We start from the raw sequence: 23214 nt of genomic DNA on the forward strand, positions 1-23214 counted from the left end.
CTTTAAAGAACTGTTACTGAATATCTCTCTTTGAGAGATCTAGAAATAATAATGCCGGAAGATGTTCTAATGATTCTACCAGCTCGCTACCTTGGTTTCAAATTATGGCACAAAGCAAGCAATTAGAGGAGAAGGTGTAAGTTGAAACTTTTTTTTATCGACACCAAAAAAAAAAAAAAATGAAGGGCAATGTTGACCTCAGCAAGATTTGAAACCATGGCATAACGTGCTGGAACAAAAGCCACAAGGCATTTTACCTAATGCTTTATCTATTCTGCTAATCTCCTGTCTCTACCATTTCTGTAATAAAAAATAATAATGACGATAATGGACACATGAAAGTCAAGGCAAGATGAAAGAACAAAGAGAATAAAAGAGTAGATTGAGCATTTATTTATTTATGGGAGACACAATGTTTAGTAATGGACTCTTCCAGCTGTATTTCAACTACATATAGATTATTCCTCAATAATTATAGTCGTTGAATTGGTTACCAAGGTATCATCATACTCTAAAGACAGTTTCATGTATTGATCAAAGAATTCGTCCTGATTCACATAACCATCTCCTGAAAAAGAAGATAAAAGATTAAAAAAATATATGAAAGAAATGGTAAGGAAATGGTACGCAATGTTTGGAGATTTTCTTTTGTTTGATATTTTGTATCCGTTGTGGAAATGAAACTGAAGAGAATGGGTTTCATTGTGAGTTGTAAAGAGACTTGAAACGGTTAGCTTAAAGGAACCAAAAAAAAAAAAAACCAACCAGAAGTCATTTCATTCAGGCAAAATAACGACATATCAAACTTTATTCCACTAGTGAACACTAATTATCGATCACAGCTCTATTGAAAAGCTGCACAAATTATTCAACTCCAAGAACTGAAGATCTCTGGAAGAACTTTTTGCACTTCACTTATGAATTTCCTTTGTCTATTAACCAACGATTTAAACTCATTCAACGTCAATTGTTTTGGCTTCTGTGGATTTTTTTTGGTGGGGTGGGGGAAGCATTATTCACCTCCCTCATGGGTCCTCTCGAGGGGCCTTTCTAGCCAGGTTATATCTGTAGGATATTGTTTTGGCTTCTGTTGGTTTTTCTTGGTGGGGTGGGGGAAGCGTTATTCACCTCCCTCATGGGTCCTCTTGAGGGGCCTTTCTAGCCAGGTTATATCTATAGGAGCCCTACCTGCCTAACCTCAGTCCAGGACCTAACACCAAATTCTCTCAACTCACATGGCCACCATGTCTGTCTCAAGTGCCAGCTCCAAAGCAAAAGATGTCCTTGCTAGTTGTCCTTCCACTCATATGACCTCTTTCGCTCCTTTTTTGTTTTTGTTGAAACAAATTCCTTCAATAGATCTCCTTCCAGCAAGGTTCCCTAGCTGTTTGTGTGATGTCACTGACCCCATACTTTCAGTCCACCTCAGTCCCTCAACTTCATCCAGTTAAACTTTGTAATCCAGTCTTAGGAAACTCATGGACTCAATAAGTAATACTCTGAGTTTTATGTTAATTTTAAAAGTGTGTAATTCATGAAGTTAGTTGAATGCAAGTATGTGTCGTATACCTATACAAGTGCACTTTCTCCATTGTGTTTCTTCATAGCTTTCAGGAAAAAGAAATTTTTTGTCACGAAATTTTCTACAAATATTTTTCAGATGGTGTAGATTACGATTATACCGGAATTTAATGTAAATCTTATATTATAAAAGAGAAGTAGATTTCTGTCTGTCTGTCTGTTACAGCTTCTATTATAGGGAAGGAAAGAAGGGGAGGGATGAAAATATACGTCATAATGTATTTTTGAAGATGGGGAGTAAAAGTTGTTGAGAAAGAAATACAGTGACAGAGGGTGTGCGATGGATAGATAGATAGATAGATAGTGTTGTCATCATAGTAATTAATACGTTTTCATTAACAACACGGGAATTTTAAGTGCAAGTTTGTCATCACAGCGTAACTGACTTCAAAGAAAAAGATTATATATATATATATATATATAATAGGCGCAGGAGTGGCTGTGTGGTAAGTAGCTTACTTACCAACCACATGGTTCCGGGTTCAGTCCCACTGCGTGGCACTTTGGACAAGTGTCTTCAACTATAGCCTCAGGCCGACCAAAGCCTTGTGAGTGGATTTGGTAGACAGAAACTTAAAGAAGCCCGTCGTATATATGTATATATATGGTTGTTTGTGTAGACAAAGCAACACACTTCAAAAAGGACTTCCACTTTGAGTACAAGTGAAGGAGAAAGAGTGGATGTTGAGAGAAAAATAGTATGTGAGAGAGAAAGAGAGTGGAGGCAGAATGTGTGTGTTTGTGTGAAAGATAGGTAGTGTTGTCACCGAAGTAACTAACAAGTTTTGTTTATATACGTATATATATAAATAATATATTTAGTTATTTGGGGGCGAGGTTTGTGTGTGTGTATTTTCTGTTCCCCTCAACATATAGACAACGCAACACAGACTTTAACTTAAGACTTTCACCTTGAACAATTTATCAAGATACATATCTTGATAACAAATTTAACAAATATTTTTACCAGCAGTGGAGTGACGGAAAACAACCAAGTAATAATAATGAAAACTGTAAATGCACACACATACATACAAACACATGACATAACGATATATATGTAGCAAATGAATAATAGAAGAATAATATTTGTTAATTGAAATGCCTCTTTATATTCATTGTTACAGTATACGATACAATTTCTTTGGAAAAAATTGTGATGTGTATTAGAATGTATGTGCGCGCGCCCACCATTCTTTTTTTTTTTTTTTTTTTCGCGCTAAGGTCCGATATAATCTTTACCAGCCAGGCAAAGTCTTCACTACATTTGCGGTACCTGTCAGAGGGAGTGTTTGTCCAGATGTATTAGGACATGAAATGTAAAAGCCGGACTGGATTATTTTATGCGCTACTTCATTGTCTCCCGGGACAAAAAGGATGCCAACAACACTATCTGAATGTTATTTGTACAAAGTTTCATTCAAAATATCTATTTTTCTAAAATGTATAAAGAAAGAAAAAGTTACAATTTTGGTTAGGAAAAAAGTCACAGCTAATTTATGGCGGCCGGTTATAAAGTCACAATTAATTTATGAGATCCGGACAAAACCCCTGTGACTTTATTACCGTGACTTTTTTTTTCACTTGGATTCTCATAATCTATACCATCTGAAAGGCACTCGTAGAAAATTTCATAAAAAAAAACCCCATCTTTTTTTCCTTCTGAGTTATGATAAATCAAAGTCGGTAGAGGTGGATGGTGCACTCTTGCCTATGAGATTAAGACAAAATACAACTAGTACCGTTCCACCTTTATTGTCATTCCATACTGTCTTGTCAATTTTCTTACTTTCAATTTTTAACCCTTAACTTGCACGCTTACCCGCAGTATTATGCGTTTAGTTTAGCAAACAGTTCCCCCTTTAAATAAGTTGCTTATCAAATTCTGTTAGACAGAATCGTTAAAGCTAGTTATATATAATTAACCTTAACTTTCTCAGAGATTAACCGCAACAGCTTATCTGCTAAATTGGTTTAGTAATTTCTTAACTAACCTAAGTCACACACTTAAAACGTGTGAACAGACAGAAGTTTCTTCTTTTTTTTCTCTCTCTTTACTTTAGACTTAGTTACAAGTAACCGTAGCAGTTAGCAAGATCTATATTCATCTGAGACGAACTGTAAACATGGACGTTTATTATTTTTAGTTAAGACGGAAGTATCTCGGGTTTCGTACTGAGAAATCTTGTTTACTGTTAACCGAAAACTGTACAATTGAAACGTGATTCCAATTGTTCCAGTAAATATCTCCTGTTTCACCCAATGTTGGCATAACTACCAATATTTCAGCTTTACTTCTACGACTTGTTGAAAGCTGTTTTATTCAATCAGTCTGCTTAAATCTGCGTAAATGTAACACCATTGAAGTTACTATACTGCGGGTTAAGTATCATAAATCTTTTCATTCGGAATGTATCCACTTCTCTCTCTCTCTCTCTCTCTCTCTCTCTCTCTCTCTCTCTCTCTCTCTCTCTCTCTCTCTCTCACACACACACACACACACACACACACACACACACACACACACTTATCTTTCATTTATACTTTATCACGCACTGAAAACACGAGAAAATAATAATTCCATTTAACAGACTTATTATTTATGGCATAAAGGAGAATCTACTCAGCCACCTCTTAACAATCAGAAGCCATTTCAAAACTTTCGAAGTTCTCGTCGCTGGATTTACAATTTCCTGTAATGGAAGTCTGGATAGTGACTTTGAAATCCATCAAAGAAGCCAAATTCTAAGTGACTTTTCAGATATATTGCTTCAGTATATTAATGTTCAAAATCTTAATTTAAACTTTATCGTTGCTATTAAACACGTCTGTTGTGATAAATCTATAGATAATATATTTCTGACGATATTAATATATAATGGTTTCAAAATTTGGCGCAAGACCAGGGTTTTCGGAGGACGGGGTTAATTCGTATTTATTTTATCGACCTCGAAGGAATTTGAACTGAGAACGTAAAGACGAATGAAATGCCTTGAAGTCAGGGCCGGAATAAGACCCATCGAAGCCCTAAGCACTTAAATGGTTTTGATAACCCCATAAAAGATTATGTAATTCAAAATATAAACAATAAGAAACCATAAAGTGGATTTCTATTCTTCAAAACGAAACAAAACACACAGTAAGAGGGAAAATAATGTTTGTTTTTGTATGCTTCCACTTTATTTATATTTGAAAAGTTTCCGCCAACTTTTTGGGTACGACTTAAATATAGATGTCCCATAACAATATTAAAGAGAGGTAATCTGGTTTTACCAAAACTACTGTGACTTCACATAAGCGGCCCTTGTGTAACTCGAAATGGATATTTGAATTAACAAGTCTTACTAACGATCCGCAGAAGTTGATACATGTTTTGCAAAGTCACAGAATATTACGCACAAGCGATTTTGGATCTTTTCGGTTTGAACGGCAGTTTTTTTCTAGCGGTGTCATATGAAATTGTCACCCATAATTATGACCCTAGTATCGATCTATTGCATTTCAATCTGTTTTAGGGTTAGGGTTAGGAGGTGGGGGGAAGGATATATTTTTTCTTCACAAATGTAAATAAACCCAATCTGTTTCTTAAACGAGGGACATATTCATACGGCACAGAATGTTTTTCACCTCAATAGACGTCACTGATTGGTTGAAATTGCAGAAAAAAACAACAACAAATATCTTACAAACTATAGAATTTTCTCGATAAAGCCAAGAGAAAAAGATGTTTTATAAACACATTCTACCAGTATACGAAGTTTCAAAGTGTTTAGTTACCTAGAAATCATGTTAAAAACTGCCGTTCAAACCGAAAAGATCCGAGATTTTAGATGTACAGTATGTGCACGACTAATAACACTAATTGCTGATTCAAGCACAAGTGATGGGCTAAAGTATGGTTGTCCAAGTGATAAAGGACAGACAGAAACATTAAGTTTTAGTAAAACTAGATTACCTCCCCTTGATATCGTTATGGGACACGTCGGGACCTCTATACTTAAGTAGTACCCTTTTTTTAATTATAGAGTCTTTGATCAGATCCTCAAAATTAATCTTAGGTAACACATATGCATCTATACTTAGTAGAGATAAAGGCATCGCGAATATTATTTTAGCAAGTTTAAAGTGATTTCTTTTGTGCCGTAAACCATTTACCATTTCTTTGGTGCCTCCTCCTTCACTTAGTGCCCTAAGCACGTGCTTATTTTGCTTAATCCAACGCTGCTTGAAGTATTATCTCCATGTCTGCTAATGATTCTGCCAACTTGTTGCCTCACATTAATAGGATCTTTTCCTTTTCATGGGCAGCTCAATTAAAAACACAAAAACCGTTAGATTCACTTCAACATTTAAATTTAATTTATCAAAATATTTTTGTCACTTTGAAACTGTAACCTGTTCACTGACAAAATTCCATGCTGCATCACTTCTATTTATGTTTTTGAAAAACTAAAACACTACAGGTTACAAGGAATAAGTAAATGTTTTGTGCTTTTACCTCATACTTTAATATTTTGGGGTTAAGACCTTCCTCTTCAAGAAGAGGGAATTGGGAATATGGCGTTGTGAGCTAGCTCTCCTGCCATTTAGTGTGTATATATATATATGAAGGGAATCTTTGCCTGTGTAGGATAGCTTGGTTTTGATAGCCAATCAGCTGCTTGCAGCTTGGTTAGCACATGGTTTGGTTTTATTGCTGATGCACCAAGTGTAAGCTATGGACACATAAGAGGTGCAGCAATGTCAAAGGAAGGCTAACTAGGAAGATGGTTTTTGTATGTGGCAGATGCTCAGGAACAATTAACACTGAAAATGCTCTGAGACCAACTTCCGTCACTTTCCGGGGAGAAAAGCTAGAAGTAGTTGATAGTTTCCGTTACCTAGGTGACCAAGTCAGTAGCGGGGGCGGGTGCGCTGAAAGTATAACTGCTAGAGTAAGAATAGCCTGGGCAAAGTTTAGAGAGCTCTTACCCCTGCTGGTGACAAAAGGCCTCTCGCTCAAAGTAAAAGGCAGACTGTATGATGCATGTGTACGTACAGCCATGCTACATGGTAGTGAAACTTGGGCTGTGACTGCTGAGGATTTGCATAAGCTCGCAAGAAATGAAGCTAGTATGCTCCGATGGATGTGTAACGTCAGTGTTCATAATCGACAGAGTGTAAGTACCTGAGAGAAAAGTTGAACCTAAGAAGCATCAGTTGTTGTGTGCAAGAGAGACGTATGCGCTGGTATGGTCATGTGATGAGAATGGCTGAAGATAGTTGTGTGCGAAAGTGCCACACCCTGGCAGTTGAGGGGACCTGTGGAAGAGGTAGACCCAGGAAAACCTGGGTCGAGGCGGTGAAGCACGACCTTCGAACTTTAGGTCTCACCAAGGAAATGACCAGTGACCGAGACCTTTGGAGGTATGCTGTGCGTGAGAAAACCCGGCAAGACCAGTGAGAACAGTCAAAATCAAGATCAAACCAAATTGAGGTCGATCAACATCAGGGCCCCCGTGCAGGTGACACGTAAAAGTACCATCTGTTCGTAGCCGTTTGCCAGCCCTGTCTGGCCCCCGTGTCGGTGGCACGTAAAAGCACCATCCGTTCGTGTTCGTTGCCAGCCTGGCCTGGCCCCCGTGCTGGTGACACGTAAAAGCACCATCCGTTTGTGGCCGTTTGCCAGCCCTGTCTGGCCCCCGTGCCGGTGACACGTAAAAGCACCATCCGTTCGTGGCCGTTTGCCAGCCCTGTCTGGCCCCCATGTTGGTGACATGTAAAAGCACCATCCGTTGTGGCCGTTTGCCAGCCCCCTGTCTGGCCCCCGTGCCGGTGACACGTAAAAGCACCATCCGTTTGTGGCCGTTTGCCAGCTCTGTCTGGCCCCCGTGTTGGTGACACGTAAAAGCACCATCCGTTCGTGTCCATTGCCAGCCTGGCCTGGCCCCCGTGCTGGTGACACGTAAAAGCACCATCCGTTTGTGGCCGTTTGCCAGCCCCCTGTCTGGCCCCCGTGCCGGTGACACGTAAAAGCACCATCCGTTCGTGGCCGTTTGCCAGCTCTGTCTGGCCCCCGTGCCGGTGACACGTAAAAGCACCATCCGTTCGTGGCCGTTTGCCAGCCCTGTCTGGCCCCCATGTCGGTGACATGTAAAAGCACCATCCATTTGTGTCCGTTGCCAGCCTCGCCTGGCCCCCGTGCCGGTGACACGTAAAAGCACCATCCGTTTTGTGGCCGTTTGCCAGCTCTGTCTGGCCCCCGTGTTGGTGGCACGTAAAAGCACCATCCGTTCGTGTCCGTTGCCAGCCTCGCCTGGCCCCGTGCCGGTGACACGTAAAAGCACCATCCGTTCATAGCCGTTTGCCAGCTCTGTCTGGCACCTGTGCAGGTGGCACGTAAAAAGCACCCACTGCACTCACGGAGTGGTTGGCGTTAGGAAGGGCATCCAGCCGTAGAAACACTGCCAGATCTGACTGGGCCTGATGAAGCCTTCCAGCTTCACAGACCCCAGTTGAACCGTCCAACCCATGCTAGCATGGAGAACGGACGCTAAATGATGATGATGATGATGATGATGATGGTTTATTTTATTCTCAGGTTCCCAATGTCATCGTCATCGTCATCATCATTTAATGTCTCTTCTCCATTCTGGCACAGGTTGGATGGTTTGGCAGAAACTGGCCAGCTGGAGAGCTGCTTGGGCACCATTTTGTATGATTTGGCTGGGTTTCTCTGGATGGATGTCCTTCCTAATGCCAACCACTTTACAGAGTGTACTGGGTGCTCTTAATGTGACACCAGCTTAGGTGCTTTTACATGGCATTAACACAGGTGCTTTTGCATGGCCAGCACAGGTGTTTTTATGTGGAATTGTCACAAATGTTTTTATGTGGCACCAACATGTTTACATGACACCAGCACGGGTACTGCTTATGTGACACCAGCACAGGCACTCTTATGCAGTGCTGGCACAGGCACTTTTACATAGTACTACCAGCATGGGTGTTTTTACCTGATGCCAGCACCCATGAGCCTGCAGTACCAGGATCTCTCAGCCGAGAGAGAGGGACTTAGAGGATATACCTGTATTTATGGATGACCACGTGGAGGCGCGTGGCTTAGTGGTTAGGGTGTCAGCATCATGATCGTAAGATTGTGGTTTTGATTCCTGGACCGGGCAATGCATTGTGTTTTTGAGCAAAACACTTCATTTCATGTTGCTCCAGTCCACTCAGCTGGCAAAAATAAGTAACACTATGATGGACTGGCATCCCGTCTAGCTGGGGAACACATACACCATTGAAACCGGTAAACTGGGCCCCGGTGAGCCTGGCTAGGCTTTAACAGGGCACATTTTGGAGGCGCTGTGGCCCAGTGGTTAGGGCAGCGGTCTCACAGTCAGAAGATCACGGTTTTAATTCCCAGACTGGGCATTGTGTATGTTTATTGAGCGAAAACACCTAAAAGTTCCAAGGGGCTCCGGCAGGGGTGGGTGGGTGGCGACCCCTGTGGTACTCTTTCGCCACAACTTTCTCTCACTCTCTCTTCTTGTTTCTTGAGTAACGCTGCAATGGACTGGCGTCCCGTCCAGCTGGGGGGAACACATACTCCACAGAAACTGGGAAACTGGGCCCATGAGCCTGGATAGGCTTGAAAAGGGCGATGTTTATTGTTATGGACGACCACAATTTTACTTAACTTGATGTGTCTTCTCAAGCACAGCAAATTTCCAGAAGTCTCAGTCCCATGTCATTACCTCTGTGAGGCCCAAAGATCCTTTCTCACTACTTCATCCCACATGTTCCTGGGTCAACCCTTTCCGCACATTCCCTCCACAATTAATGATCAGCACTTCTTTACGCAGCTGTCCACATCCAAATGCAATGTATTTTCTTGTTTAACTCCTCTGGTTAGAACAGATATGGCTTCGTCTCAATCACGACAGCAGGCATAGTTGGACGGTTAAGAAGTTTACTTCACAACTGCATGGCTTTGAGTTCAATCTCATTGCACTGCACTTTGGACAAATGTCTGATATGAAATTAAATAAATGACGAAAGAACAGGAAATTATGAAGTTCATTGCATAAATTCTTGCTCCTTTGTCTTCTATTCAATATCTGTCTGTCTGTCTATCTACACACACACACATGCACACAAACATTTATATATGTATATATGAACAATTATATATATATGTGTGTGTGTGTGTATGCGTGTATGTATATATATATGTATATATATATAACTCATGCTAGCATGGAAAGCGGACGTTAAACGATGATGATGATGATGATATATTCATATACACTCACACACACACACACGTATATGCATATGTATATATGCGTATGTATGTATATGCACATACACATTTTGCATATATATATTTATACACATATACTTATATGTATATATATCTATTTATGTGTGTGTGTGTATATATATATATACATATATATATATATATATATATATATATATACTCACACACACATATGGAGGTAAGTAAACAACTGCACCTACTTCCTAGCCCAACAAAATATATTTTACGAAATATGTTTACTTCTCTTTATGTATGCAATAAAAATCTTTTTTTTCCTCAAAGTTATTCCCATAAGTTATTTCTGCTTGAAACACAAAACAGATGATTGTTGGCAGCCGTTCCTATGAGTGGATTACGTCAACATTTTAAACAGATTTTGGTGCCAAATATGTGTTGTGGATTTCTACTCTTGAAGGATGGAATGACTAAAAGGACTTCTGTTACATTACAAGAATCTACACATAGCTTTCTTCCTGCTAGAAACTTCTTAGAAAGGATGGAATTTGCTTCTTAACTTAGCAAAGCATTAAAATAATTTCAAAAACCTGAAACAATACCAAAACCATAATAATACTCTCTTTTACTCTTTTACTTGTTTCAGTCATTTGACTGTGGTCATGTTGGAGCACCTTTAGTCAAATAAAATCGATCCCAGCACTTATTCTTTGTAAGCCTAGTACTTATTTTATCAGTCTCTTTTTGCTGAACTGCTAGGTGACGGGGACATAGATACTCCAGCATCGGTTGTCAAGCAATGGTGGGGGGTGGGGTGGGACAAACACAGACACAAACACATACATACATGTATATACGTATAGATATATATACGACGGGCTTCTTTCAGTTTCTGCCTACCAAATCCACTAACAAGGCTTTGGTCGGCCCGAAGCTATAGCAGAAGACACTTGCCCAAGGTGCCATGCAGTAGGACTGAACCCAGAGCCATGTGGTTGGTAAGCAAGCTTCTTACCACACAGCCATTCCTGATAATAATGATGATGATAATAATAATAATAGTAATAATAATTATGATGATGATGATGATAATAATAATAGTAATAATAATTATGATGATGATGATAATAATAATAGTAATAATAATTATGATGATGATGATAATAATAATAGTAATAATAATTATGATGATGATAATAATAATAATAATGATGATGATAATAATAATAGTAATAATAATAATAATAATATACGAAATTTGATGTAACACTTCTTGAAGGTAAATACACAATAAGACGAGCATAATGCGATATATTATAAAATATAGATTGACTGTGTTTATTGAACTGAAATGAAAAACGTAGAAAAATGCAGAAATACAAAATCAAGATGAGAGTAAACAAAGTTTACTTTAGAAACATTGAGATGTATGGAAAGATACAGAAATAATTTCATTCTTAAACGCATGATAATACTAATAAAATTGCATGAACAGGATGAGCTATCCATATATTGTATGGCTGGCCAGTCACGGATTTTTCTGCAATATACAGGTGCAGGAGTGGCTGTGTGGTAAGTAGCTTGCTTACCAACCACATGGTTCTGGGTTCAGTCCCACTGTATGGCACCTTGGGCAAGTGTCTTCTACTATAGCCTTGGGCCGACCAAAGCCTTGTGAGTGGATTTGGTAGACGGAAACTGAAAGAAGCCCGTCGTGTTTGTGTGTATATATATGTGTGTGTGTATGTATATGTTTGTGTGTCTGTGTTTGTCCCCGCAACTGATGTTGGAGTGTTTATGTCCCTGTCAAATAGCGGTTCGGCAAGAGAGACCGATAGAATAAGTACTAGGCTTACAAAGAATAAGTCCTGTGGTCGATTTGCTTGACTAAAGGTAGTGCTCCAGCATGGCCACAGTCAAATGACTGAAACAAATAAAAGAATATTGATAGCTTATCCTGTTCATGCTATTTTATTTGCATTATGATGGCTTTGAGAATACATTTGTTCCTGTATCTTACAAAATCAAGAATGTCTTGTATTTTTCATTTTAAACTTGGAGAAGCCAGACATTGAGATGTTGTTCAATTCAGTAAACAAAGTTAGTTTGGGTTTTATTATATATTGCGTCTATTCTTCTAATAATAATTATACAAATCCCTTATTTTCACTGATCCCAACAGAATTTGAACTCAGAACACAGACAGATGAAATGCCACTAAGCATATCGTCTAACATGCTAATGATTCTCTACCAGCTCACCATCTTAATAATAATAATAATAATAATAATCCTTTCTACTGTAGGCACAAGGCCTGAAATTTGAGGGGAGGGATTAAGTCAATTATATCGACCCCACAGTGGAATTTGAACTCAGAACGTAATGGCAGACGAAATACTGCTAAGCATTTCGCCAGACGTGCTAACAATTCTGCCAGCTCACTGCGTTAACAATAACAACAACAACAATAATAATAATAATAATAATAATAATAATAATAATAATAATAATAGTAATAATGATGACAGTTTCAAATTCACAAGGCCAGCAATTTTGGGGGAGTGGGTAAAAACTTGTAGTTATTTTATTGACTCCGAAAGAATGAAAGGCTAAGTTGACCTTGGCAGGGTTTGAACTCAGAATATAAAAACAGATGAAATATCATCAAGCATTTCGTCCAGTCTGCTAACGATTCTGCCAGCTGGCTGCCATTCAGATTTTACTACAATGCAATTTTTGGTGAGTGTGGTTAGTTGATGGCATTGCCTCACAGTACTAGGCTGGTACTTACTTTATTGACTCCCCACCAACCAAAAGGATGAAAGACAAAGTTGACTTCGGCAGGAATTGAACTCAGAATGTAAAGAGTTGGAAGAAATGCCATCAAGCAATTTATTTGACAGCTCACCACCTTAATAATAATGTCAACAATAATTGTTTTTGTCCAACCTCTGCCAGCATGGAAAGTGAACATTAAATGATTTAAGCACAAGGCCAGCAATTTTGATAGAACAGCATTAGTTTTGTTGTAGTTGATGGTGATGGTAAGGCAAAGAAAAGGTGGGTGCATTTGGTTGCTTATGACTGAGAACATCCAGGGACACCTACAGGATTGATGCAAGAAGCAGTTCTCTTTCTGAAGAGAGATATCAAAATTGTTAGAGGTGTCAGTGAAATACATATAAACTATAGGAGTAGGAGTGGCTGTGTGGTAAGTACCTTGCTTAACAACCACATGGTTACGGTTTCATTCCCATTGTGTGGCACCTTGGGCAAGTGTCTTTAACTATAGCCTCAGGCCAACCAAAGCCTTGTGAGTGGATTTGGTACACAGAAACTGAAAGAAGCCTGTCGTGTATATATATATATATATATATATATATATATATATATAATATATATATATATATATATATATGTATGTATGTGTGTGTGTGTGTGTATGTTTGTGTATATGTTTGTGTGTCTGTTCGTCCCCCCAACATCGCTTGACAATTGATGCTGGTGTGTTTACTTCACTGAAAATTAGCAGTTCAGCAAAAGAGACCGATAGAATAAGTACTAGGCTTATAAAGAATAAGTCCTGGGGTCGATTTGCTCGACTAAAGGAAGTGCTCCACCATGGCTGCAGTCAAATGACTGAAACAAGTAAAAGAGTATTTTTCAATAATGAATATAAATTATTTTCTAGAGAATAAAGTATCCAGGAGATCAGAACATTGCTGGAATTGAAAGATAATCTGAAAATATCAGTATAAAAAATATGGAAACATAAAAGAAACACAAACCATCTTTATCAAAAAACTTTTCTGATGCCTTTAAATCGGGATCCAAGGTGATTGATCTATCAGAATTGATATCGATGTTGTAAAACAAAATCAGTGCATCTTTAACGGAACCATATTTGTCCTTGTTAAATTTGGTCAGGAATTCTTCAGTACTAATTGCCTGGTCTTCTGTGAAAGGAGAACACAATAACGAAGAATTTAATGACTGAATAATGGAAAAAATAAACAAAGACTAAAGAATAATTGGAAATCCTTGTTGTAAATCAAAACCAATTAGTCGGAGGAGAGGTAAAATTGAGATAATCAATAATTACAATTGTTATTGTTAATAAAGCAGATGGTGTTAATTGAAAGGAGTGGCTGATTGGAAGGTTAATAAACATAAAACTGTGATCAATTTATCTTATTTTTAGTCTATCATTTTTGTAATTATTAAATGAAAAGAAGGAGGAAATCGTCAATACAGTTGACGGGTAGGGGTTGGGGTTTGATAAAACTTTCCCTCTTCTTGATAAAACATGCCCCCCCCCCTCAACAAGACATCACTGTACTAGACTTTGCCGTTTCTTATGTTTTGATACACTCCTAAGCAATTCATCATCGTCATCGTCATCATCATCATTTAGTGTCTGCTTTCCATGCTGGCATGGGTTGGATGGTTTGACTGAAAACTGGTAAGCTGGAGAGCTGCACCAGGTTCCAATCTGACTTGGCAAGGTTTCTATGGCTGGGTGCCCTTCCTAATGCCAACCACTCCGAGAATATTTTGGACAGTTTATGATTGGGGATCTTCTTGTATTTAGGGAACTGCATCATTAATGTCTTTTATCTTTTACTTGTTTCCGTCATTCAGACTGTGGCCATGCTGGGGCACCACCTTGAAGAAATTTAGTCTAATGAATTGACCCCAGTACTTACATTTTTTAAGCATTGTACTTATTCTACCAGTCTCTTTTGCCAGACTGCTAAGTTACGGAGGTGTAAATACACCAACTCTGTTTGTGAAGCAGTGATGGGGGACAAACACAGACAGACAGACAGACACACACACACAGATGATGTGCCTCTTTCAGTTTCCATCTACAAAATCCACTCACAAGGCTTTGGTTGGCCTGAGTTATAACAAGATATTCACCCAAGGTGTCATGCAGTAGGACTGAACTCAGAACCATGTGGTTGGGAAGCAAGCTTCTTACCACACAGCCCTGCCTGCTCCTTTGTATATGTTCACATATTTTGTATGCTATGTATATGTGTATCTTAATTAACTCGCCTTTTCTCCTTTCCTTCTCCTCATCCTTTTACGTAAACCCCCAACACATTGTAAGCTGTCCTTATAATGTACCTGATGGCCCTGTTACAAATAAACCATCATCATCATCATCATCATTATCGTCATTATTATTATTATAAAGCTTGTTACATTCTACTTTGCTTGGCAGCGATGTTATCTTCAAGTTTGGTGACAGCAAGTTTCTTTGAATCTCAAGAATTTTTCTTAAGATTCTTGCAGAATGCAAGATGGCACTTACTTTGCAGGTCACCAATGCAAGTGTCAATTCCAATCTATTTCAGTCTCTTAGGTAGCAGTTGAGTGTTGTGCTAATTGCATCAATTAACACTGGAATAATTGACTTCCAAAATCTCCTCATCTCTTGATAGTTCGCAATTTTCTAAATTCATTTGGCATCCATCCTATTATCTTATGGTATTGTAAAGTCTATGATCATATAGTATTTAGATTATTATTATTATTATTATTATTGGCCAGAAGGGGCAGGCAATTTTTATTTGTCTCTTGGCTGTAGCGAAAGAGGTAGTATGGTGGACCCATTTGAAAGGGCTAAAGACAGACACTTTCCTCTTTGGCCAAGTCCTCATCAACTTTTTCATGGGTTACTAAAAAATAATGTGCTAGTTAAGTACTAGGGGTCAATGTAATTGATTTATCCCTCCCACTAAAATTGCTGGTTCTGCCAATATTTGAAAAAAAATTATTAATTTAAAGGCAACACATTAAAAGCTTTCTTTTTTTTACAAAGAGACATTTTCTAATCTAGCTTTGTAAAACTCTAAAATCCACATGAAGATTGTTTGACTTGCTAGAAATATCAGCCAGACACTAGCGTAGTTAGAGTGTGTGTCATCTGGGGCAGCCCTTCTGTTTGCTGTCCCCAGACCCCACAAAAGACAACATAAAACCGGATGAAAAGTGCCACCCGGGGTGGACTGCCCCTAGTGTTTTCCCGCTGCCGCTATGCAAGGTGATGTGCTGGCAGAAACGTTAGCACGCCAGGCGAAATGTGTAGCTGCATTTTGTCTGCCACTACATTGTGAGCTCAAATTCTGCCGAGGTCGACTTTGCCTTTCAGCCTTTAGGGGTCGATTAAATAAGTATCAGTTACACACTGGGGTGGATATAATCGACTTAATCCCGTTGTCTGTCTTTGTTTGTCCCCTCTGTGTTTAGCCCCTTGTGGGTATTAAAGAAATAGCTATGCAAGTGCAGCCAGACTTTCCACTATAAAAGGAAGGACAAGTATGAAAAAATAAAAAAATAAATGTATGCTATGTTAATCCCTGGGATGCTTTTGACATTAGTCTCTTCTAGATTAGGAATGGCTAAGCAACAACAACAACAACAACACCAGCAACAACTTTGTAAAAGTGTAAAATGAAGAACTTACTGTCTGAATCAAAAGACATGAAGGCCGATTCCAGTTCTGTGTAGGTGAGTTGTTGGTCTGTGTTGTTGTCAGCTAATATGAATAACTTTCTGGCTTCATCCTTGTTTTTCCATCTATCACTTGGATGACATCTGAGAAACAGTGGAGAAATATAATTGGGCATAAATCAATACATATATATATATAGGGTTAGCCAAAATCATTCGACTGTAAATACTATCTGTAATTCTGTATTGACTCAAATGGAAAAATGTGTCACTCAAATATATATATATATATATATATATATACACATACACATATACATGCATACATATATACATACATACAATATGTGGTGAATTTATGGAACAAAGTCCCATAAAACTCATCAGTTTAGTTCAAAATGGAGGAAACAAGTTATTAAAATATGTAAGAAGTTTAATTCTTGCAGATGATCGTTTCATACAGAGATATAATAATAATGTAAATTCATGATTGAATTAGATTAAATTAATTACATATCAACGTAATCTTCAATGCAGAAAGTAAAAACCATAATACAAAAATAATTGAGAAGGAATATTAGCAGAAAAATTGAACCTAGGAGATTCCTATTTTTATCCGTGAGAAAGAGATGTAAGTCATGTTGGATATATAACCATAACAACTCGTTTCTTCCATTTTTAACTAAATTGAAGAGTTTTGTGAAACTTCATTCCATAAATTCACCAAACATTATATACAAGTAATACTTTTATATCTTTGCAAATTTACGCCTGTAAGCTACCAGCAAAGTCTGAAGAATCAACATTTGACATATTTTCTGGAAACCTCCAAATTAAAGCATGAATCCACATTCAACCTTTATACACCTATATTACACATATATATATATATATATTATATATATATATATATATATATACATATATTGAAACACTCCTGACACAACCTGGGACCATGAAGACTGCTTAAATGCAAGAAAGTATACTAGTCCCTTAATATTTGATACTCAATATTTCATCTTGGGAATTCCTTGTCCGATTTACACGAAACTTCTGTTATTCCCTGTCTGTTCACATTTCAATGGTACCTTATTTTCAAAGCACTTTTCCCATTATACGCTGGTTTGGCTATTTACAAAGGTACCCGAAAAAACCACATATCTCCGTAACCTGTGGTCTGATTTACACAAAACTTTGTTCCATTTGTATTCACCTGAGCATCCAATTGATGATGCCTCCTACCTTTGTCTCTTTCCCTCTGTTTTGCCAGACGCTCAGCTCTCAGAGATTCCTGATCTCTCCTGCTTTTGTCTCTTTCCTTCTGCTCTGGCAGATGCTTGGCCCTTGCTTTATCAATCTCATTGATCCTTCTATTTGCATTTCTGTCCTGATACTGGGTAAATATTTTGTAAAGGACCTGTTTGTACAGGTTTATTTCAAGTGTATTTCAAGATTTTTCCATGGATTTTTTTTCAAACGCATTCAACATATCTCACCTCCAAACTATCACAAGCCACTTTCTTCCAGAAAAGAAAGGGGGAAGGGCTGTGGGGACCTCAGAGTTTCCCGGGAAACTCTGAGTTTTCCACCAACGGAATTTTGTTTTGTGAATTTTTTCTTTCTTTTCCAGGTTATTTCACATGCTTTCAATGAATGTGACATTGAAATTACACATAAACAGCTCCTTTCTGTCAAAAGGGCGGAGGATCTCATGAATAGTCAACATACACACATACAAATATATTTACATAGAGCATAAAAAATGCAGAATATTATGAAGAGAATATATATAATTTCTTAACTTGACAGCTGTTTCAGGAAGCTCAGATTTACACAATAATCATAATGTTCATCATTTGCAAATGGAATGTGCAAAAAGTCTTAGGTATGCAACCAGTAAATAATCACACACATATTACTGTTAGTCTGACTCACTTCATCAAGATACACACACACACACACACACACACACACATATATATATATATTCACACACATATATACACACCCACCCACTTGTCTACATATTTATTTCAGTAGCATGCTCATTAAAAAGTGATATAACGAATTTATTATTCAATAAGCCAATGAATATGTATGTAAGATGTCTTGCAGATCAAATGTATCAATCATTCATCGTATTCGTTTGGGAACAGAGAAATAACGAAGGAAAGAAAATAAAACAAAAATATGTAGATAAATAATAAATAAACGAAATATATAACAATAATTGCCGGATCTTTTCCTACACCTTGTTCTTGATATATAACTCTGTATTTAATCGATTGTGGTTTGGTTCTTGTAACAGTCAGAATATACATGGAATTTACAATGTATAAGGTGAGGTATTTATGAATAAAGATGGCATGGGAGAGAGAGAGAGAGAGAGAGCGAGAGACGGAGTAGAGTGGGAGGGAGAGAGGGGAAGTAGGTAGAGAGAGGGAGTAAGATAGTGAAAGTAAAGGAGAAAGATGGAAAGAGAGAGAGAGAGTGGAAAGATGCTGGTTGTTAGAGAGAGTGGTAGAGATAGAGATATGGAGAAGAAGGTTAAGTTGAGAGATAGAGAGAGAGAGAGAGAGGGAGAGAGATAAAGATAAATAAGTAGAGGTAGAGAGATAGAAAGAGAAAAAGAGAGATAAAGATAAATAAGTAGCGGTAGAGAGATAGGCAGAAAGAGAAAAGGAGAGAAAGAGAGAGAAAGAGAGAAGTAGAGAGAGTAAGGCATCCAAATAATCAGTCCGTTCGATTTGTTAAAGCTGAATTGATTTAAATATATCGTTCGAATGACGTTTAAAACAAATAAACGATGCTGGGATCGTATTTTTGTTGTTTCTTGTTATTTTCTTGTTCTTTTTTTGTTTTAGTTTGGTTTCTTTGTTGCTTCTCCAGTTTGTCTTGTTCCCCTCCATTTTTTTTGTCAAAGCTGTTTCTGGAGAGAACTACTACTACTACTACTACTACTACCAACACCACCACCACTACTACTACTACCACCACCACTACTACTACCATCACTACTACTACTACTATCATCACTACTACTACTACTACTACCACCACCACAACCACCACCACTACCATCACTTCTACTACTACCACCGCTACCATCACTACTACTACTACCACCACCACCACCACTACTACCATCACTACTACTACTACTACCACTACTACCATCACTACTACTACCACCACCACCACCACTACTACCATCACTACTACTACTACTACCACTACTACCATCACTACTACTACCACCACCACTGCTACCATCACTACTACTACTACTACTACCACCACCATAACTACTACCATTACTACTACTACTACCGCCACCACCACTACTACTACCACCACCACCACCACCACTACTACCACAACCGTCACGACCACTGCTACTACTGTCACCTCTACCACCATCACCTTTACTAACACCACCACCACGACCACCACCGTCACCACCACTGCTACAACTATCACCTCTACCACCACCACCACCACCACTACCACCACTACAGACGAATGAGATTATCTGAGTAAAATATCGATCGACGATTTGCAATTGGAAAATTGAAACAATGTACGACATTGAGTTGACACGAAAATGTTTCATAATTTATTATAAATTGTGTTACATAAATTGTTTTTATTCTTTGGTGCTTTGTGCTCGTTCCTGGCAAATTATATATTTTTTGATTATCGTTTTATATGTTTATTTATTGTTTTTTGTTGTTTTTCTTTCCTTGTTAACGACTTAGAAGACGGAGGCTTGAATTTACATAATAACAGCAATGACGGCTCGGCTCGTCATTGGCAACAAGGGAATGTTGTGTCAAGAAAGACAGCATCTAAATTCTGACTGGTTTACAATTGGAAGAATTTGGATGTTGTTGTTGATGGGAGGAGGGGGCAAAGGAATTGTGAGAAGGGGGGGAGACGGAGAAGGGATGTGGGAGAGAGAGGGAGAGGGATGACAGAGAGAGAGAGAGAGACAGACAGACAGATAAAAGGAAAGAAGAGAAAGAGACGCAGGAAAGAAAGAGAAACATGCACTGGAGAGTGAAAGCGAGAGACACATACACAGGAGAGGAAGAGAGAGAGAGAGATGGAAAGAGAGAAAGAGAAAGATGTTTTTGGCAAAACAAACCATTCATCTTATGACCATTATTATAAAACCCTGCCACGGTCACCTTTGCCTTTCATCCTTCCAGGGTTGGTAAAATAAAGTACTGGTCAAGTACTCAATTGATGTAATTGACTAACTCCCTGCCACTAAAATTGCTGACCTTAAGCCTATATTATTATTATTATTATTAATAAGGGGTGAGCTGGCAGAATCGTTAGCATGCTGGGCGAAATGCTTAGTGGTATGTTGCCTACCATTACGTTCTGAGTTCAAATTCCACTAAGGTAACCTTTGCTTTTCATAAATTAAGTACCAGTTGAACACCGGGGTCGATGTAATCGACACATCCCCTCCCCCAAAATGGCTGCCCTTATGGCAAAATTTGAAAACATTATTATTATTGTTATTATTGATAAGGCAGTGAGCTGGCAGAAACGTTAGCACACTGGGCGAAATGCTTAGTGATATTTCATCTGTCTTCACGTTCTAAGTTCAAATTATACCAGGGTCGACTTACCTTTCATTCTTTCAGGGTCAATAAAAAATACCGGTTCAGTGCTGGGGTCGATGTAATCAACAATCCCCTGCCCCCAAATTTCAGACCTTGTGCCTATAGTAGAAAGGATTATTATTATTATTAATAAGGCATCAAGCTGGCAAAATTAGCATGCTGGGGCCAAAATGCTTGTCAGCGCTTTGTCCTTATGAGCAGGGTTCAAATTCTACTGAGGTTGGCTTTGCCTTTCATCATTTAGGGGTCAATAAAATATGAACCAGCTGAGCATTGTGATTGATGTAATCAACTTACCCTCCACCAAAATTGCTGGCCTTGTGGCAAAATTTGAAACCATCATTCATCATCATTATCATAATTTAACATCTGTTGTCCATGCTGGCATGGGTTGGACAGTTTGACCAGGGCTGGCACGCTAGAAGGCTGCACCAGGATCCGGTCTGATTTGGCATGGTAACTACAGCTGGATGTCCTTCCTAACGCCAACCACTCTGAGAGTATAATGGGTGCTTTTACATGCCACCAGCACAGGTGCCATTTCCATGACATTGGTATCTGCCATGACTGCGATTTTGCTCAGGTTGATGGGTCTTTTTCTTGAACACAACATAATGCCAAAGGTTTTGGTCTTTGCCTCCATGAGGCCCAACACTTGAAAGGAGCTTGGCCACTTTGCCTCTATGAGGCCCAATGCTCAAAAGGAACTCAGCCACCTTGCCGCTGTGAGGCCACTTGAAATTATTTTTGTTAATTTGTGAGAATTGGTGCAGTCTGCCTGAAGGGTAAAGAAATTGTCTTTACAACCATTTTGGTTTCATGTTCTGTCCTACTGCACAACACCTTGGCCAAGGGTCTTCTATTATAGTCTTGGGCCAACCGAGAGTTTCTGAGTGAATTTGGTAGATTGAAACTGTAAGGAAGCTCCTTATATATGAATGTATAGGTGCAGGCATGGTTCTGTGGTTAGAAGTTTGCTTCCCAACTTCCAGTTTCTGGGTTCAGTCCCACTGCAGGGCACCTTGGGCAAGTGTCTTTACTATAGCTTCAGGCCAACCAAAGCCTTGTGAGTGGATTGGATAGATGGAAACTGAAAGAAGCCCATTGTACATATATATATATATATGTGTTTGAGTCTGTGATTGTCCCCTCCCTCACTGGTTGACAACTGGTACTGGTGTTTACATCTCTGAAACTTAGTGGTTCGGCAAAAGCGACTGATAGAATAAGTACTAGACTTATGAAATAAGTCCTGGAATCAATCTGTTCAAGTGAAACCCTTTAATGCAGGATGCCCCAGCATGGCCACTGTCCAATGACTGAAAGAAGTAAACAAATAGAAGAATATTTCCTTGATATGTATCTGATTGCTTTAAACATGTATGAAGTATTGATACATATCTAATGGATTTATTTTAAATATGTATAAATTCTGAAGGTGCATGACAAAATCATGGTTGAGCAGTGTGTTGTGTTCATCATCATCATCATTGTTTAACATTCGCTTCCATGCTGGCATGGGTTGGACACTTAGACTGAAAACTGGCTGCACTAGACTCCAATCTGATTTGGCGGGTTTCTACAGCTGGATGCCCTTCCTCATGCCAACCACTCTGAGAGTGTAGTGAGTGCTTTTTAATTGCCACCAGCACAGGGGCCATTCTTGAGTGAAACATTTCATTTCATGTTGCCCCAGTCCACTCAGCTGTAAATAGGTCACCCTGTGTTGGACTGGCATTCTCTTCAACGAGAATGTTGGCCTAACACCCCCAGGTCAGTGGGGCAGAATCATTTGAAAGCCTTTTAGCTCTCAAGTGCCATGTGAGCACATTTGACCGACATTGTATTACAAAGCCAGGTTGCCTGGTTGATACAGTAACATCTAAATTATTGATACAATCTTTTGATTTATTTTAAATGCATATAACCGATTGATACATATCTGATAGATTTATTTTATGTGTGTAGATTATTACTACATATCATCATCATCATCATCATTTAATGTCTGTTTCCGTGCTGGCATGGGTTGGATAGTTTGACCGGAGTTGGTCAGCTGGAGAGCTGCCCAGGCTCCAACTGTCAATTTTGGCATGGTTTCTACGGCTGGATGCTCCAGCTAATGCCATCCACTTTACAGAGTTTAATAAGTGCACAGGCTATTTAAACATGGCATCAGGATGAGTGCTTTTTATCTTGCACCAGCACAGGTGCTTTTAATAAATCAAGAATTTATGCTGTACGGTATTTGATATTCTTGTAATTGTCTAT

At 38.7% G+C, this 23214-nt stretch overlaps 1 protein-coding gene across 1 annotated transcript in view; it reads right to left on the minus strand.

The window, feature by feature from the left end:
* Positions 1-370: 370 nt before the first annotated feature.
* Positions 371-23214, minus strand: part of LOC115210628 — a 79928-nt gene continuing 57084 nt past the window's right edge. The window contains exons 3-5 of the mRNA XM_029779269.2: positions 16320-16450; positions 13633-13800; positions 371-568 (exon numbers count right to left, since the gene is read on the minus strand). Of these exons, the coding sequence (XP_029635129.1) occupies positions 459-568; positions 13633-13800; positions 16320-16450 (409 nt within the window). The 3' untranslated portion in view covers positions 371-458. The remainder of the gene's footprint in view (positions 569-13632; positions 13801-16319; positions 16451-23214) is intronic.

Source organism: Octopus sinensis, linkage group LG1 (genome assembly GCF_006345805.1).
Source record: "Octopus sinensis linkage group LG1, ASM634580v1, whole genome shotgun sequence".
Classification (NCBI taxonomy): domain Eukaryota; kingdom Metazoa; phylum Mollusca; class Cephalopoda; order Octopoda; family Octopodidae; genus Octopus; species Octopus sinensis.